Below are 19935 nucleotides of genomic sequence, written 5' to 3' on the forward strand. Positions count from 1 at the left end.
TAGTAAGAAGTGTGTCTTGTACACCTTTTATTTTTCCAGACTAATTAGGCCTGTTGTAACTGAAACTTAAACAAATTTACTTTTCTATGAGATAAGAAAAGCAGGAAAAATGTTTCCCTGCAACTTCATTTGTAAGCTGTGATGCATCATTCTCATTTGCAGTGACTGTGTTGCAGACCAGATGTCGTTTTACTCTAGCATACAGTTTTTCATCTTGCTCTGCTGCATGTATGATTTTGATTTATTTTCTGAAAAGCATCTGTGTGGTTACTGTGACCTTGGTGTTATAAGGCAGGCAGAGGAACCCTTTCCCTCCAGCTTCACGGTTCCTCCCCTTCCTGCAGCGAACGTGCCCTGTGTCCATGTGGAAGGGACCAGCTGGGCTGCACAGTCAAACCAGTCTGGGCACTGGTACAGCCGGCACCGGGGATGGCGGCGCAAAGCTCGGGAGGTCGCCTGACTGCCAGGAGGGTGTTTGCGAACGACAGGCTGGCAGCGGCTTGTGGGCAGAGGAGCTTGCCGTCTCCTGCTAGTAGTATCTTACAGAGAGAGGATTTGAAAACTAAGATGCTTGCCCTGAACTTCAAGAATTCGAGGTAGGATGAGAATTAAATAAATAAAAACTACTTATGTTTCTTTGCATGATGCTTTCCCCCCTGCCCCCAGACTAACATTTAATTATATGACTAGCTTCTGTGAAGTTGTGCTACTTGTTGTCAGCCTCTTCTGGAGTTGTACTTGTTGTTACAAAGAGAAACTGGACTGAAGGATGAGCTGAGATTTAGTTAAAAAATAGTGGTATGTAGGTAAGTAATGTAACTGTGCATAATTTACTGTGTTTAGGATGCTGACCGTGCAGAGTAAGTGAAAAATAGGTAGATTACATTTGTCATTCCACCTAAGGAAGAAAATACTTTATTTTAGTTTGTCATATGCATAGTTTTCAAAATACAGCTAATATGAGCCTGTTCTCAAGTGCAGTAGTTCCGCTGTGAAGCAAGCATCTTATCAGCTTATATTAGAAAATGTTCTTGGAAATGAAACAAAGTTGAAGAAAAAAGCATAATATTAAAATAGTAATTTGCCTCTCTTGAGTGCTATAGGCTTCATTTTTTCTCTTTGAATAAGAGAAGCTCACTTTGAAGGATTTCTAGCTATCTTATTTAATCTTGTAGTACACTGCATAAACTTGCGTCAAGAAAGCATTTATTCACTGTGAAATATAACTTTCATTTTGGCATTGTTGCCAAGCAGGAGTATAACATGAGTAATGGAGAGGAAAACAAAAATAGTTTTGAATGTAGTTCTGGTAAATGATACATACACCAACCCCACTACTGGCAATGAAAAGTAAACTGAATGAGCATGGATATTTGAAGAGGTTTCAGCTTTCTCCCTGTATGAGAAACACCAACTTTAATGTCCAAGAATATCTACACCCACTTAGTTCATTTAACAAGTGTGCTAACGAGCACCAGGAAGGGCTTTCAGCAGTGCTCATTACTTCATTTGGAGAACCAGGGAAATGTGGAAGAATGCTTTTACTCAAGCAGTTAATATTGCTTTAAAAATCCACAGTTTTAATCTGCTTTGTAGGTTTGTGTTTGTGGGGGTTTTGTTTGGTGTGGGTTTTTTTCTTCTGTTCAGTCATTTGTCTGACATGTTTGCTGCTGGGAGAAGGAAATTCTGTGGCTGTGATGGGGTCCTCCTAAATATCCTGCCGTGGTTCTGCTCTAGCCTTCCCCTGCAAGCCTGGTCACCTGCTGACAGACTCTACCTGGCCATCTGGGAGCAGCAGCATGAGGAGCTAGAGCTGGTTTCTGTGAGGAAGAATTCACAATCAGCTGTTCTGTCTTTACTCTTCACTGCATGCCAGGCTCCTGAGAAGCATCTTCATGTGCAACGTGGGGAGGCTGTATCCAAAGATGGGGCTGGGAGCCCAAGGTGAAGTCTGGCTCCACCTGAAGTCCTCAGGTGTTTGAAAGCCGGAGACTGAGAAGGGTCAAGTTTCCTTTGTCTGCAATTTGTGACTGTCATCCCGAGAGGATCTTCTGTTGACTTTGCCAGGCAACAGAAAGGAGGAGCAGAAGAGGGAGGGTGTGAAGAAGGGACAATGTTTTCCCCCCACCCTTACAATATTTGCTTAGGTGAAACAGAGGGATCTTTACTGTTTTTCCCAGGGGCAATGTGCCTGCTGTGTGGTGGGCAGCACTCGGTTCCAGTGGAGCTCAATGGATGTCTTTGTGATGATGTCTTTGTGCCGTCCTAGTTTCAGTGTAGGGCAACTCCATCACTTCACGGGTAGTCCCTTCACTGCTGTTGTCCACGGTGCCCAGATTGCCCATGGGTGTTTATGAAGAGGCCTTGACCTGGGATGTGTAGGGGGTGGTCAAATTCAGCAGCTCCCTGTTGGCTGTGAACACCCAGCAGAATAATGCAGCAGTTGGTATAGATTCCTTATTGTCTTTTAGAGACAGTAGTGATGTGTATGCAAGTGTTTCTCCTGCTTTTCTGTACATCTCTGGTCTGCGTTGCTAACTACAAGGTCTTGGGCTGTTTTGTTATATTTTGCAATTAGGAGTAGTATGGACACACAACTTAAGGGTGAATGATCACAACCTTTTATTTAGTCCCTGTTATTTTTCAAAATAAGCATTTGTGACCAGAGGTTTAATGATGATGCTCTGCTGTTTCACTCTGACTAGATGGTAGCAGAGAGAGGAATTTTATTACATCAGCCAACATGTGCTGGTAGGATCATTGTGTTGTTTTTCTCATTTAGGTTGTTAGAAACAAGGGCAGCTCTATGGAGACAAATTTTACAGGTAATGGGCTTCTACTTACTCTTTCATATGTAAATTTCCTGAAGGCAGAAGAAATGTTTGAGAGTATAAATGACTGTTTTATATGGATGGAGGAACTTGATGCTTTAGATTGTTGTTGGGAAGAAAAAATCACCAGCACCACAAGCATGGACCTGCTTTGTGTAATACCATTCTCCTTTGAAAAAGATCTGGTGACCTTTTCAGCTAACTGGATCGGAACTGTGCCTAGGCTCGCTATTGTCGTTACTGAACATGCTCTTTGGAACTATTGTGTTTAGTACAGGGCTCATTGTTGATTCTAGGAGAAGAACTTTTCTAGGAAGGCTTTCTTACTTTGCTTGTTTACTGCTAACGCAAGAGCCACCTGCTGGAGCAGTTTTTTCTCGATGGCTTTGTTGATATCAGCCTGCCAGTCAAGGGTACACACTTCATCTTCAGATCCCGGATTATATTGCTTTTTTGTTAATTTTATCCCCTCCCCCCTCCCCCTTTTTTAGGGGCTTCTTAGCAGCATTTCCTCTCCTGAATGGCATGATTTAGTCATTGCCATGCAGTTCAGGTTGGCAAAGTAAAATTTCAGTTCTGCTCTGTTCCTGACAGGCTGTAACTGGCATTTGGTTTGTCCAATTAATGCAAATCAGTTTATTCAGGCCTTTTGAAAACAAACAAAACCCCCAAGAAACAGCATTCAAAGATGCTCAAGATATTTTACCACAGAACGTAGTAAGAACTCATTAATTAGCTCTTTTTTAGCCAGTTTTTACCTGTCTTTATAGCATTCTACAGCATTCAGAGAACTTCTGACACTGCATGGCTTCACTCTTTTCATAATTGGGTATCTGGTTAGTGGGAGCACTAATAGTATGCATTGTTAATTAAACTGGTTTAGTTGCTTTATAAGCTTTTGGTGTAATATTTCTGATACCAAATAATCTATGCATTCTTCTGTTTCAGATGGTTTTGCTGAGGTGCAAATGTTTCAGAGACATTTCAGTTCTTCCAGTGCATGTTTAAACCAGAATGATGTTTCAGTGTTTGCTTCCCTCCAATACATTTTCCAGCTGTAGGTCTTAATAGTAGTAAGTGAGGTTTGCAGGATAACGTGAGTTTGCTTTTCTCTTGCCTTGCCAGCTGGCAGGTGTGAATTGGGGTCATTCCAAATCGTTCAAGAGTGTCGGGTTACAAAATTACAGGTTAACACGGATCCCATAAATTTTAGTTTCCAAAAGTGATCTGCTGTGTTTATAATCTATCCAAATTGAAAACATGAAAAAGAGATCTTTTATCCTCTGTTATTCTTGTTAATTTACTGGGCACAATTTTCCTATAAGTGAGAGGGTTCCAAAAATACCTGTCAGTAGAGAAATGTCTCATATTTTTGCTGTTATCTTTTGTCTGTGCTCCAGCCAGTTTACATTTTCATTCCACCTACCAGGTTTTTTGTGTTGCACATATTTTTGTCTCCTCAGTTACCACATTTCTCTCATTAAAAATGTCATTTGCACTCTTTGAGGTCTTGAGAGGATGAGTTCTGTGCCTAGAACTAGTTTGGACTTTGTTGCAGTCAGGACTGGATTGCCATCTTCAGACCTTATTGGAACAGGTCAAAGCGGGGGAACAAATGCCATAGTGGTGTGATTGGACAGGCATGAGCAAATAGCTTCTCAGAGCCTGAATGTCTATGAATGAACCAAGCTGAACATGTTAACGCAAGTCTCTGCTTTCTAAGATAATATTTATATAGAGCCACTACTTTGATCTTTGCTGTAACCGATGATTAGGGTTAATGAAACATGGTAGGATTTTTTTTTTTTTTTTTTCTGGAGCAACCACTCCTCATCTTCTAAAGCAGAAAAGCTTCTTTGACACATGAAGAGTTTTATTTGGTCCTTAGCCCTGCATTGGCAATATATTTGGCCTGCAGAAATAGTTAAAAAACTTCAGGTGTAAATACTACCTTTTTTTTTTTTTTTTCCCCCAACTTTATGAGGTGCTGTCGAGCAAACAGTTTGAGGTATGGAATTTCTGACTTCCTTTATGGCTACCAAATCCAAACTGGTTTTTGGAGATCAAATTCATGTTTATGTGCACATGAGCTGATTAAAGACTTTGCATTGAAAATCACAAGTGAAGCTGTGTAGAACCCAGCAATTAAATGTGGAGTTCAGGTAGCTTTAGGAGTGGAGATGAGGTTTTCTGCACCTCTTATTTGGGCATGGATACAATACTTATTATGTGCTATTTGGCTTCTGAAATGTGAGAATTGTGAAATTTCCCTGGTGTTTTTCCAAAGCAACTTTGAAACAAGTGGTGGATGTATCTATTCAAGTGCTTACAAATGCAGAACTACTTGTTGTTTCTCATGGTGTAGTGTATGGTAGTTCAAGATGAAATGAGAATTCATATTTCATTTCAGTTTAGAAAGGAGTGAAAAATGCAAAGGCAGAAACCTTAAATGGGCATGTGTGGTCACTCTAAATAGCCTATATTTGAGCTTTCTTGCTATTTGCTTTCTGGGCATTTACAGTTCTTTAGCTTGACTAGTAATTTATTACTGAGCTGAAAAATGGGAGTCCTAAGTCTTGCTAAAGACTTGCTTGAAGAAAAGTGGTATTGAGAATTATGTATGTGCTGGTGACACATCCTAATGTAAGCTAAATAAAGATACAGGAAGCAATTTTACCAGCATCCAGCAAAAAAAATCATTCTAGCTGCTACATGGACAGTTTTGCTCCTGCAAGGAAAAGACAGCACCTGTGTGTGCTCCCTCATGCGCTGTCCCTTCCTCGCTCTCTGTAAAACTGACTTGTAGCTCCTTGCCATTTACTAAAGCTGGGAGATTTGGGCACCATCCCTAAATGTCTGTGACTTTAATCACATCCTTTACCTCCAGATGTGCATCAGTAGCCCTTCTTGTTAGGTAACTGTTGTTCTGTGCTATCGCACTAAAAATAAAGCTGAAGTAGGTGCTTTAGTCACAAGGGCATAATGGATGGTGGGCCTGCACTTAGATCTTGAAATTGTCTGTGCTCTTTGTGTACAGAAATAGAAGGGAAGAAAATTGATGCAACTTGGTACTGTGGTTTGGAGAAGTACCGCATACTGTTTTCAGCTGTGGTAGGATTTAATACTTTATTTTATGGACTTATGGAGGTGGTGAAAGAAATCTTTGTAGCTTGGGAATATTTTATTAAAGTACTGGAAGTAGGATTTTGAGAAGTAGGATTTTGTGGTTATTAATTAAAGAATTAGAAAATGCGACAATAGACATAAGACTAGTAAGTTGGAAAAAAACAGACTATATGCAGAAGTAAAAGACAGTACTTCACTGTCTTATTTGAACAAAATGAAGTGCAAAAGCTTGATATAACTGAAGTTACTTTTCATTTAACTTAATGCTAAGTAAGAAATACATGCATTATCATTGTTTAGTGAGGCAGCTTTCCTCTATCCCTGCAGCATAGGGCAAAAGTATCACTGTTATTTAATTGTTGTCTTTCTCTTTCATGGAATATAAAACATTAACCTTCAAGAAGGTACAAACCACAGGAAATCTACTCTATCAGCACTTGCTATTATGTGTCATTATCATGAATAATTTGTGGAAAGTGGACCTGAAAAGAAGACTGATAGTCTGTGCTTTATATCTGTATCTTTCTCACTAACTGGTTACTTAAGTTCTTCATATTTGTTGGAGTATTAAGAATTTTTGTTTCCAGTGATGCCAAGATACCAATGTCAGGCTAAGCATAAGAATAGCATTTCTAACATTGCAAGTGACAAAGGAATTGTATCCTTAAATGCTCGTCTGATTTGAGTTCAGCAAACAGGGAAAACATGAGGGTAGCAAGACGCTGCTTTTTTTTTTTTTTTTTTGTCTCCAGAGGTTAAAGAAATTGAATTCTCCAGTTTGGATACTTCCTGTGCACTGAGAGACAACTCTGTAAGCATCTCTTCAACATGTAGAAACAAACAGTATTTCATTATGTTGATCTCTGCACTTAATCTAAAGAAGAGAAGGTTAAGCTTTCAGATGATAACATAGGGTTCCTTGAGCTAAGTTTTAAAATGTTTCAATGTGAAAGGAAAACAAAAATAGGAAAAAAACAACCAAACAAGAAAAACTCATGACAACAAAACAACCCCACAAAAACCAAAACAACTTCTGAAATAGTAGTGCAACCTTACTAATTCTTGCCTGCACACCTTCCTTAATTAATAAGAATTTGTAATACAAAATTGGAGTGGGAGTTGGTGGTATTTTCCTCTTGGGAGGATTTCTCAGTGAAACATTTCCTATTGTAACCAGCTGACTAGCTGTTTAACAAGAGGAAAACTTAATACAGGAACAGTTGCTTTTATTACTGAGTCAGCACGCTGGCTTTACTCCTGGACCTGACTTAGAGGGACCAGGCAAAATTCCCCAAATGACCGCGTGCTGGTTAAGTCTGTCTGGGAGAGCTGATGGCTTCTTTTTCAGGAACACAGCTTCCTTGTGCATGATTTTCTTTGTGTGCAAGCAGGTTTCTTTTTTGGTTGGGGGGAGAGGAAATGGGAGGCAGTAGTTGTTTTCTTCACTTCCCCCCGCCCCGCTGGTGTTTTTGCCTACAAAGGGAATTTATTATTCCTGTTCAGTTCTAAGGACAAATGGATGTGTATCTACCCTGTAACAGCTCTTTATTGTTTCTTTTGAAGGCCAAATAAAGTCCTTTTAAATACTGCATATGATCATCTTTGAAATGTTAGTTAAAACTACATGGGCAGGGAACCTTAAAATCAGGAAAGAAATAACAGGTGTGGAATTTACTGATCGCAATGAATTTCTGTGATTCCTTGTAGCAGTGAGACTTCCCCTAAGTTTCATTTTCCTAACATAGCTGGTGTGGAGGTGTGCACTGGTGTCCCTTTATAATCTGCAAAGAAACAAATTGTATCCTGTTTCACTGCTAAACAACTGATGCAATGCCAGGATGGTGCCTGGAGAAACACTTGTGACTGTAATTATGAAGCAGATTAATTGCCTAGCTGCTTAAATAACACCCTTTTGGAACTAAATGCACAGCTTGGACCTATAATAGCTATTGTGAAAATCAGTGTGTTTCATGCAGCTTCTGTCTACTTTTTTCTTCACAAATGTTTTGATAGCTCTGATAGTTTTACTTGTACATTATTGCAGCCTAACTTGTGTTTATGATTGTATGTGTGTGTTATGTTTTTCTTGCAGTGTCTGTCTTTCGAGATTTGTAAGTTGTTGGTATTTTGTAAGTAGTCCATGACCATTTGTCTAACAGTTTCCACTAACAGTAGAAAACACTTCAAAATATTATCTTAAACAGTAGAAGTTACCTCTTGCACTAACTCCAGTGAAACATCTTGAGAATCCCCTTAGTTCCTCTTGCCGGATTCCTGTATAAATTTAATGGAGAAGTGGAGAACTTGCTGAATGGGTTTGTATCAGAGCTGCTCAAATGGGTCAGCCCCGCTTATGCTAATGTGAAAATGTGCAACTATCTTACAGCCAGTTAAAGAAAATGAAGGGGTTGTTCGGGTAGGAATGCTCATGCTGTGCCTTTCCGGCTTTCTTCATGTCTCTTTGCTTGGAGACTTTTTATTTCTACCACTAGGAGAAAACAAGAGCAGCATTTTTACTGTTGCTGTCTGTGCATGTTTGAAATTTACTGGTCAAGTGTCTTATTTAGTTTTGGTCCATACAGTGCATGATTATATGCAACTGCCATTAATTCACATTTTTAGCTGAAGTAGCAGAAGATGGGTGCAGTGGGTCCAGCTACTTCAACCCTTCTCGTAAACCATGTGCCTGTCACTTGTGAGTCAAAATATTTATACAGTACGTAGTAGCAACATGCCACTGTCATTTCAGTCAGTGGAGTAGTGTAGTATTTCTCATGTATTGTTGCTCCAAAGATTTTAGATTTGGTGGTGGTTTTTGGTTTGTGTTTGTGGTGGTGGTTTGTTTGTTTTTGTGGTCTTGGGTTCTTTTTGTTTGTTGGTTTGCTGTTTGGTTGTTGTTTCTTTTCCCCCATGGTCTTAAGCATCTCAATGTTTTCTTAGGATAAGTAAATTCTGGTTCTGAGATTTACAATGAGGAGGCTTTACCTCCTGTAAACCATGGATAATCCTTCTCACTTGCCTAAGATTTGGGCTTAACACTGGAGCTCCAAGAGCCCGCAGCTCTCTTCCTTTTATTTCCACTGATAGTTTGTGCTATGGCAATAAGACAAAATATCGCTGGTTTTGGACTGGCAAAAAAAAAAAAAAAAAAAAAAGAAAATCACAGAAATTCTTTCAGATTTCATGTACAAAGTATTTTGGATGATATTGCATGGAGCCCATCCCAGTCTATTTTCTAATAGGACAGAAACACAGCAGAACTCAACTCTGGAATAATTCCATGAGTAGTATCTACACTGCTTAAAATTAATATACTGCGTACATTTGACTTGATCTGCAGTGAAACTGAGGGTGGACTTTGCAAGATTTTGAGGACTGAGAATGAGTGGAAAACACTGCCAGAAAAAGCTGATCAAGAGGGCAGTTAACAGGATTGAAGAAAAGCAGGATATATTGCAAAGATCTTCATGTGAAAATGTCAGTGCTCTTAGCCCCATCTTCACTTTGTCCAGTGCCACATGAACTCCAAACCTGTGAAAAACATCAAGGAAGTTAATGCATCACAGTAAGGGATATTCCCGAAGCAGTGTCTTCTAGGAAGATTTTCCTGAGCATTGCAGGAACATCTCTGGGACAGAAATCTGAAAATTCGTGGTGCTGCAGTGTTTGGCTTTTTTTTTTTTTCCTTTTATTTTCCTTTTTTTTTTTTTCTCTTTTCTTTGGTGTTTGTGCTGAACCAAGTATACATGTGGAATATATAAATTTTGTAGTGTCTTTTGGTTACTTCAGGAAAAAAAAAAAGAGGGTATTATTTACATGTTTTACATCCATTCCTCCATCCTTTCTGCCCCATCTCTTACTTTGAGGTTGAATATGTGGTTGTACTGGGGAACAGGCAGGAGAGACCATGACTATGTTGAGAAAGTGAGGACTGCTTTAATTGTTCTCTGCATTTGTCATCCCTCTGGGTTAAAACTTCCCCAGAGGAGGTTAATGGATGGCATTTTGGAGAAGCCATCCCAGTAGGCTCCCAGTACACTGGGAAAATAGTACGTAGCATTTATTTGGACTTCTCCAACTAGAAGAAAATTGTCAGATCTAGAACTACAACTGTGTGGATGATACACTGCAAATGCCTATTGTAGGAGTGCGCTTAAGCTGAGTAAAGCAATGGGATTTAAAAAAAAACATTGGCTACACTAGCAAAAGTCTGCAGCAGCGATGGACACCTGGACAACATGCAATTTGGGCATTGGATTTAGAGTTCTCAGTGTTTCATGAATCATAAGAAATTTAAAATATGGTCTTTAAAAGATATTATGAAAAAGAAAATAGAAACTCTTTTTCTGCTGCTTAGACGTTGAAGTTTTGGCTCTTTGAGCTCAAATGTGGTATTCTGCTTTGTGTTTCAGTTAGTTTACATGTTATTACAGTGAGAGTGGAGTTCCCAAGCAGAAGAGTTTCGGAAAAGGTGTGAGTTTATGGAGGAAACGCCTCCAGAAACTGTGCTGTTTCATTTTCAACTGCATAAAACATGCAGATTTCAAGTCTGTTACCTGTTTTATTTTTTAGAGATAATACACTCAAGGATGACATCCAGTTTTGTTTCCTTTTTTTTTTTTTTTTTCTCCAAATGTGAACAGCCAGTGCAGATTTTCAGCATGGGCTGAGCTGCTGACTTGTACATGAGCTTAGCTTTTTTTTGACATATTGTTTCATAAATTGATTTTTTGTGTTGTACCAAAACATTAACATCAGTTCCTAATTTTTCTTGCATGTTAGTTAAATGCTGTTTTATGAACACATTCCAGCAGGATATTTAATTTTGGATTAACGAGAGAATATGTTTCTTATATTGATGCTTCTTACTGCTGGGTAATAATCTTCAGTTTTAAAAGTGTAGTCCTTGTTTGTAGCTGGTGTTATTTTCCTGGCCTTAGGAACCAAGTACTGTGTTTCCTCACAACTTAATTTCTGGGTTTAAGTTCTTCAGTAATGGGTATTTTCCCTCCATTATTCTGATCATAGTGCCTTCGGAATCATTACTTCTTCTTTCAATGATTGACCCTTCGTGATAACCTCTGTTTTCAATAATTTAAATAGATTAAGTTCTTAATGTTTCTTCCTGTGAAGCATTTTCTGCCTTTGAGTGATTTTTATAGCTGTTGCTGACCTTTGGTTTTTCAACTGCCCTTAAGCAATGAGAGGTAGGTAGGTAGGTATTCCAATTCCATGGTGTGTTTCATTGTTGGTCTCCCTAACTTCACATGTGGAGCTCAGACTCTTTCCCTGTTTCTCCCTTAGTCCTTCCCTTACTTGAATGTAGTTATGAGAATAGTATCTTTTGCCAGTGTCCAGTTGGGTATGTGTGTTGAGGGATTTATCTGCTCTGACCCTCTCAAGTCTTGTGCAAGGCCCTGCTTGATAGACATAAATACTTTCGCCTTGTTGTTGTGGAGACTAGCACAGGGCTAAATACAGACTCTGTGTCATATCTGCGAGATGTTTTAAAACATGTAGGCACCAGTGACACAGGAAAGCAGAACCTGATCAAGATCAAGCAGGACTTCAGAGCCCTGGGGCCATGAGTGAAGGGAACAAGGGCCCAGGTAATGCAGGCAGAGGTGGACACATCATGCAGATCAACACCTGGCTTTGTGGCTGGTGTCATCAACTCGGCTTTAGTTTCTGTGATCAAGGGATGTTCTTCAATAAATACAGATTATTGAGGAGAGATGGGATCTACCTACCTAGAAGAGGAAAGAGAATCTTGGCTGGCAGATTGGCTGACTTAGTGAATCACTCTTTAAACTAATGAGCTTGGGGGATGGGGTCCAAATCACACTTGCAGGCCCTGATTTTGCTGGGGACTTCAACCACCCTGCCATCACCTGGAAAAGATGATCTTCAGAGGTGTCACTTCCAACCCAAACAACTCTGTGATTCTAAAACAAGTTTCTGGTGCTTCAGGAGGGAGTAGACAGAGGTGTGTTCTTCTGCAGACCTATCAGCTGAGGTGTGAGTTGAATGGTAGCTCCATTGGATAGCCTTGTCTTGGAGATACTCAAAAGCCATCTGGATGTGGTCCTCGGCAACCAGCTCTTGGTGTCCCTGCTTGAGCAGGAGGGTTGGACCAGATGACCTCCAGAGGTCCCTTCCAACTTGAACCACTCTGTGATTCTGTCTATTTGCCATAAGGAAGTCAGGAAAAAATTTAAGCGTGCCTCTGTATGATAAAGCCAATAAATCTCTGAATAAGTTTGAAGGTCTTGTTCAATTAGATTTTAAAGTATATAACTGGTACTGATTTTTATTCGAGAATTATTTTGGGAATATGTAGGTAACACTTCTGTAAATGCTGTAGAAGATGCATCAAAGAATTGTGAAAGTCATCTAATAAAAAGTATCAAAGTGTTTTGCAGTGTTTGAAGCCTGGTCAATTGTACTTTGTGCTGAAGAGTATTGGATGTTTTCCTGTTTCAGGTTGTTCGCTATAAATCCTCCAGGCACGCACTAATCAATGCCTGGCATGTAAAATTAGCTAATGCTCTTAACTGCAGTGTGGTGCTGTGAGAGAGAGTGCTATGTATTTTAAGGCTTTGATGGAATAATGCCTGAATCTGTTGTACTAAGTATGTTTTCCTTTCTGAACAGGATACAAGGGAGCTTCCAGAAGTCAGTCAAGATGAATATGGTGAAGAGGATCATGGGCCGGCCACGGCAGGAGGAGTGTAGCCCCCAGGATAATGCGCTGGGCTTGATGCATCTACGTCGCCTCTTCACAGAGCTCTGTCATCCTCCAAGGCACATGACCCAGAAAGAACAAGAAGAAAAACTTTACATGATGTTGCCGGTTTTTAACAGGGTAAGCTAGAGGATCTGCAAGAGGAGTTTTCTTCATTTGAATTGATTGCTCATGTTTTGTATTCCCAAGACCTTTGGTTCTAGCACAACAGAAGCTTTTCTTCTGTTGGCATCCTTTCAGTTTTCCCCTTTTCCTTGCACAGTGCTGTGCTAGTGGATAAACCCAACCCTGGAGATTTCCTTCTGTGATTGCTTTTTCTGAAGTGCGATGCACAGTTGCATGTTGACTGTCACAGAGATTTTTCTGCAGAGCTTGCTGTTATTACAGTCATGTGATTTCCAACCTAAACTTTATTGTACCAAGTTTATACCTATTTGTTTGTGCAACAGCACTGTGCTTGTTGAGTCTAAATAACTATTCTTCCATCTTGGCATTTATTGTACTGATATATGGTTAGAGATAATAATCACTGTCTCTCCTGTCAGGCTTGGTTTTGCTAGGCTACACAAGCTGAATGATTTTAGTCTCCTCTCTGTATTTTCTGTGTCCTTGTAGCCCTCTTCCTATCTAATGAGCCTGAGTCCTTCTTCTTGGACAAGGGGGATTGTGAACAAGCAATCTGTAGGGAAGCTGTAATAGCCAGTTGTACAGTGCCCTTTGTATTTCACTACTCCCTTGTGCTCAGGCACTGAGTTTTTTGTTTGCAAGCAGGACTGTGACTACTATCACTGGAACTAATGGGAGCTAAATCCTCCTGACTCCTTGTACCACTCAGTTACTCTGCCACTTCATTGTGAATAACAACTTTGAGAGTAGTTTTAGGGTCTGGAAAGAGCAGCAGTTACAGATCTGGCTTTCTTAGACGTGAACTCTTGCTCTTGAAGCTCTTCTTGGGTGATGGATTTGTGCTTATATATGCTATGGTGGAGAAATGGAATCATCTAGAAGCTTGATAGGAGAATCAACTCAGCTTTCTCTTTTTTTAGGTTGATATTTTGTTCAAAGTATGGCTTATGATGCTCTTAGAGATTGAACTGCTTACATGCTGCGTAGAAAAATTCATCCTAGTTAAGACATAGTATTAATAGGATTTTCATTGTACTAGATAGCATGCTTTAGTGGTTAAGTCCCCTAAATGTCAATGCATTGCCTTAGGTCTTATTCCTAGTTCTACTAGTAACCTGTTGTGTGAGTCTGGGAGAAGTAAGCTCATTTCATCTGCTTCCTCTTGAATTTATCTGCTTGGATTGTATGCCCTTTAGTTATAGACTTTCTTAATTGTTTTTTACAAATTAGCACAATGGAATCTTAATATTGGCTTGAGCTCGTGAAGGTTATTTTGATGCAGTTATGCTTGGAAAACTCCCTCTGGTGGTTGCAGGTGGCTGATGTTTCTGAAAAAGGGAACATACCCACTACAGCTGTTTCAGCACTCAGTTGTAATCTGCAGGTGGAGAATAAATTCTTTCCTGGCCCTTGTGGTAGCTACTTACAGTGGTGTTGTATCTACGGAAATCGCAATTGGGGATATAACTGGGTTTAAGAAAATTCAGTGCAGCTATGCACATCCTATTTCTGTACCAGCAGTCTTTCCATAGACTTTGATTAGACCTGAGAAATGAAGAGCAACAGTTACGTTTTAATTGCTTTGTTTCTCCCTTTTCTTTTTCCTTCCATTCTTTCTTACTACATTTTTATTCTCTCTCCTTTACACCACTTGCTGGCTTTGCCCTTATTTTCAGTTGCTCCACTTGACTCTGTTGAAGCCTAGCTGTAGTTGCCTCATGTCTTTGCACCATTGATTCTCTTACACTGTCCTTCATTCAGCTCGTGTGTTGAAGCATTCTGAAATAATGAATCAGTAACTGCAAGTTTTCTTACTCCATCAAAATCAGCTCTTGCCTAGCTAGTCTTGAATACTATTGAGATTTATTGAAAAGATGCATGGTTTCTGCAATTTCCATTTGTACAAATACATCTTGGCTACTTGTGTCTCCCATTTTTCCCTTTGTTTATCCGCCTTGTTCAGTTGTTTCCTTCCTCAGATTTGCCATGTCTCTTTTCTTCACAGAATACATGTGACTTTCTGGATGAGCTCTTTTCCTTCACTAAATTCTAGAGACTCTTTTGTTCCCTTCTTGCCTCAGGTGAACTTAATGCTGAAGACATGCATTTTTCTCTCCTTGCCAAATATTTTGCTTTTGGCTTCTACCTGTGGTTGTCGCTCTTCCTCTTTGCTCATTTCCTCATTTGGTTTCAACATCTCCATCATCAAACTCAGGCTGGTTTTAGTCTGTGACCTTCTTGGACTCATCCTTCTTGCCACAAATACAGGCTGTTGCCAGGTGTTGTCACTTTGGTTTCCAAACTCTGTAAAATCTGATTTGTAGGCTGGCATTTATCAGTTATCAACAGACTGGTAGTGTAGCACAAACAAAACTGATTTTTCTTGGTTGGTCAGGTCTCATCTGTCCCTATAACTGGGGATTTTTTTTTTTTCCTTTCCTTTCACGTAAACATGTTCTTGTTGTCCTGCGTTCAGGAGGCTGAGAAGTTGCAATGTCATCTATTTATTTCTGCTTCCAGTTTATCTTTTTATAGGTTCCTTATTAATGCCACCTTCTTCTCTTTAGGCTTATGTATAGGGTCTGCTGTGGCTTCCTTGGCTTATCTAGTCTCGTCTTCTGGAGCCTCAACTGTCTGTATTACAGCTTCTTTTGGAACGATTCTGCTGGTTTAGTAACTCTGAGTCAGAGTAAGACAAACTCTGAACTGAAGCTGATTGGAATTAAAAAATTAAAAAGGAAGAATGTTTTCTTTTCTCAAGCATTCTATATGAGATTTTCAGTGGGAGAGATGGTGAATCTTGGTTCACTCTCAATTCTGAGATGGCTTTCCTCTGAGACCTGCTTTTGCTGACAGCAAACACTAAAACACTACTAGAAGATCCTTTTAGAAATTTTCTCATTTCTCAAATATAGTCCTTAACTGCAAGTGTTTTAAGCTGTCAGTTAATAACTTATTTTGAATTCAGACTCTGAATTAGCTACTTTGCACAGTGATCTATGTTCTGTTGAACAAGTTTATGTGAGATTGCCTTAAGTGAAGTCCATGGTGGTGTACGGTAGAAGCGTTATCTGTTACAAGATTGGGATATTTGTGTTAGGAGGAGAAAATCCCACATAAATTGTGGCGCTCATATGAAAGGTTTCGGACTACACCGTGGTGTGCAGTTCAAAATGTCTCTTGCACAGAGTAGTGCACTGTTGGAAGTAGGAACTGCTGTTATTTGGCTGGAAGCAGTCAGTGTATGTGTCTGTGTGTGTTGTGTTTTGTTTTGTTTTTCCCTGTCTTTAGATGTATCTGAAGTTTTGTGTGAAATACAGTTTGATTTTTTTTTTTCCTGAAATTTTGAGGATTATTAATCAGTACATCCAGAGGAACTAAAGCATTCTTAAGTTCCGTTTATAGATATAGTATGTCTCAAACATGCTGTAGTTTAAACCATCTTGCTAGTTCTGGTAGCAAATGGGTTTACAGACCATTTCTGTTTCCTTGTTGTTCTGGGAGGCTTATGAAATGCTGAATCATATAGTAGTGAATAGCTAAATCGGTGCATAATTCACGAAAGCCTGGCCCTCTGGAGGAGCACTCGAAAGGCACCTTTCAGAGTTTGGTGTGTGTGCAGAAGCAGCATGGCTGGGTCCTGCCTTGTGCTGCTGTGTATGAAAAAAAGGGGATAAAATAAGGAAGAAGCTGTTTTTAAACAAATGGTTTCCAAGTAAATAGTTTCAAACTTTCTTCAAAGAGCCATTAGTTTCAATGATGATTTACTGGTAAAATGTTTCACATCCTATTGCTGGTTTTTACCACCATCTTTAGTTAAAAGACTATACCAATATCCAATGCCGATGCTTGTTTTACATACTGCATGCTTGGTTATGGGGCAACTAATTCAAAAATAACTCACCCCAGTTAGCTTTCTACTGTAACTTTGAGCTCCCTATATTTCCTGGGATCTGCTGACAATTCTAGGCAGCTTAGGACCAGTAACAGGACTGTTAGTTTTTCTTTTTCCTTGGTCTGAGTGAAAGAGCTTTAAACAGTTTATGATGGCAAGATGCTCTGCTAGCACACATTCTAGTCTGGATAGTCTTGCTTGGGTTATACCAGTGAACACAGATGTCTTGATGGCCTCTTCCCTTCTTATAGCTTTGTGGGGCTGATGCAGACAACTGCAAAAGGAGGCCTTGTGAAAGGTTTGGGGAAATTTGGATTGTCCATACTGGGGATGTTGCATACTCCATAATCCAAACAAGGGGTCTTTTTCTTGATCTGCATAAAACAGTCATCTACCTGTAGTGTCTGGGCTCCTATTGCTTTCTTCATTGATAATGATGCTTGAAATTTCTTGTATAAGAAATGTTTAAGTTTTTGGTGAATAATATTTTTATTGTGAGGAAAGAGTGTTCAATTTCAATGTTGTATTTCTGGCTCTGTTTCATTTTACCTTTGCAATGCAAGTAGGCAGGAAAAAACATTTTTGGCTTTTCTGTAATGTACCAAAGCGAGAGATACTAAGGGAAAGGGTTGAGAAGTGAAACTTAGACAAAGGTTATTCTGTCTTTGGCATTTTAAGTTTTCTTCAGTAATTTTGGTGTTCCAAGGTAAGTTGGTACTGCAATTATCTTGCATCCCTGTTGGCTGGAAATATTGTGGATTTCACTGGAGGGCCTTAAACTAAAGAGTAACCTAGTCAGGCATGTCAGCAGCTCAGCTGTAAGAGTCAAACTGGGTCACCCAGGGAATGGAGATGAGATCGAAGCTGCTGCTGAGTGCAAATCAGTTGCACTGCTGTAGATCACATCCTCTTTCTGAGAGGCAAATAAAACATGTTGAACTAAAGTTTTATTAGAAAAATACTGTAATCTGTTAAGTTTCCTGGCTCATTGGTGACACTCCTGCAGGTTATGTAAGTAGGCAAGAGGGAGAAAAATGTAAAAGGGCAGAGAAGTATTGTGACCATTCAGGTGTTGAGCAGGCTATTCTGCTTTTTTCAGCACTGACACAAGTGATGATGCCAGAATTCAGTTTGCATGCTTTGTTAGATAATTAGTATCTAGTATCATGGTTTTACTGGGGCTGTTTTAGTGGAAGGATTATATTGGATGTGTGGATGGAGACCCTTGTTAGTGTGTAGTCTTGCACGGAAAGTGAATTACCTCAACAACTAGCTAATCCATTTTGCGATAATGTTGTGTGCAGTACCACAGAGTTAACACATTTCTCCTTTTTAAATGTGATTCAGTAAATGATTTAATAATCAAATAAATGCTTAATAATGAAGAATAACTTACTAGAATTAAGTGACAGTTTATTTTAAAATTCCCGGTAATCACTGCTGTTATGTTCAGGAGGATCTCAAGAAAGGAGAGTAAGGCCTTGGGATGCCAGCAACACGAGAGGCTTCCTGGTATCGTCAGTTTATTGAGGAAAAACTTAACTGGGTAATTCTACTTCCTATTCCCGTCCAGGAAATATGGCACATGTCGTTCTGTACGTGCAGTTCATTCCAGTGGGATGTTTTGGTCCAGCAGATAGTGAAGGAGTTGCTCTTCTCCAACAGGACTTCTGTTTTTAATTTACTTTTGTATCTAGTCTTTCCCCCATTATGTCCAGTCAGCCTTCTAGGGCTCTGTGGGTTTTTCACCTTGCAAGGAAAATCGTGATTCCTTTTTTAAGCTTCATTCATCAGATTTTTCCTCCTTGTATGATAATTCCACCTATGAATATATGTTAGAGCATGCACTGGAAAACCAGTACAGGAATTAATACTGCAGCAGGAAAACAAAAGCTTGTAATTTCTATAGTAATAACCTTTCTTCACGAAGGGAGGTGGCATTTTATAGCAGTCATTGTAAGTGGAATGACCTTTTCATGCATCTGTTTTTTGTTGTGGTTTTTTTTTTTCCCATTTTAGGTGTTTGGAAATGCTCCTCCGAGTACAATGACAGAAAAATTTTCTGACCTCCTGCAGTTTACCACTCAAGTGTCACGATTGATGGTGACCGAGATTCGACGGAGAGCATCAAATAAGTCCACAGGTATTGCACGGGTCACAAGTTTGGGCTTTGAGATGTGCATTATGAATTTCAGATCAGTCAGAACACTATGAACTGCCATCCACACCAACTGTGCAGGCTCAGAAATTGAAATATTCACAGTGAAAATGCATCGTCTTCTGTTTCTTTGCGCTAAAGAGGAGGAGGCAGCTAGAGTTTTCCTCCCTGAGTTGTTGAGACAGCTGAGTTCCACGAACATGACAGCACATCATAGAGAGAGGAATGAGCTAAGTTGCATCACCTGCTACTAGAAGATGACCAAGAACATGCATGTGGACAGCTGCTGTAGCTTGCCCGAGGTGCCTGTTTGTTGGTGTGTGGTGTCCCTTGGGTATGTTAACGTTACAAAAACATGCATTTTAAATTAGGTGTTGGCCTAGAAGCTAAAAAGATGTGAAAGTACAGCAAGTCCCACATTAGAAGCAGCACTGACAGCCCTAGGAAAATGTTAGTGGCTCCCTCTTTCTCTGTTTATTAAATGTCAGGGTGAGATCTGGTTCCGTTGAACCCTGAATGTGTCAGAACCTGACCACTTATTGGGAGCTGCATAACTGAGGACAAGGCACCAAGAAGGCATGTTTTGTTAGCCTTCCTCTTTGGCTCCCTCTTCTGAAGAAGATCACTTCCAAGCAGTATCAAGCTTTTGTTTCCTAGATAATTTTAAGATCTATGCAGGCTTCTCAGTTTGGATTAGGTGGTAAATAAGGAAACAGCGAGCTGGAAAAGGCTGTGCAAATTATTACGCATTAAGTCAGGAGTCACAAACTGTGCCAATTAAAATTTCTTTCCATTTTAAGTAGAGTGACTAACAGTGAAACATTCCAGATGGCTAAACAGATAGCATAGACTATCATAGACAAAACCTGTTCTGCATATGTAAACAGGAGCAAAATGTCTTTTCTTGGGTATTTAGGGGAAATGATTGTCCAACAGCCATGCTGCCAGAATGGTGGTATTCCTTTGACCTGTTTTTCTGGGGAACATCTGTTAGGCCTGGTATTCAATTGGATTCAACTAAGAATGGCCATTTTTGTGCGTTTATTACTGAAGC

General features: G+C 39.7%; 1 protein-coding gene across 8 annotated transcripts in view; it reads left to right on the forward strand.

Annotated features, from left to right (window-relative positions):
• WDFY3 (WD repeat and FYVE domain containing 3) overlaps positions 1-19935 on the forward strand; it is a 168462-nt gene that overhangs the window by 37223 nt on the left and 111304 nt on the right. For 7 of the 8 annotated variants that reach the window (XM_071807984.1, XM_065837921.2, XM_071807979.1 and 4 more), the window contains 2 exons: positions 12612-12822; positions 18743-18866. In XM_071807984.1, coding sequence (XP_071664085.1) covers positions 12643-12822; positions 18743-18866 — 304 coding nt within the window. In that variant the 5' untranslated portion in view covers positions 12612-12642. Of the gene's footprint in view, positions 1-12611; positions 12823-18742; positions 18867-19935 lie in introns of those variants that run through there. The other variant, XM_065837922.2, reaches the window with a different exon arrangement.

This window comes from Patagioenas fasciata, chromosome 4 (genome assembly GCF_037038585.1).
Source record: "Patagioenas fasciata isolate bPatFas1 chromosome 4, bPatFas1.hap1, whole genome shotgun sequence".
Taxonomy (NCBI): domain Eukaryota; kingdom Metazoa; phylum Chordata; class Aves; order Columbiformes; family Columbidae; genus Patagioenas; species Patagioenas fasciata.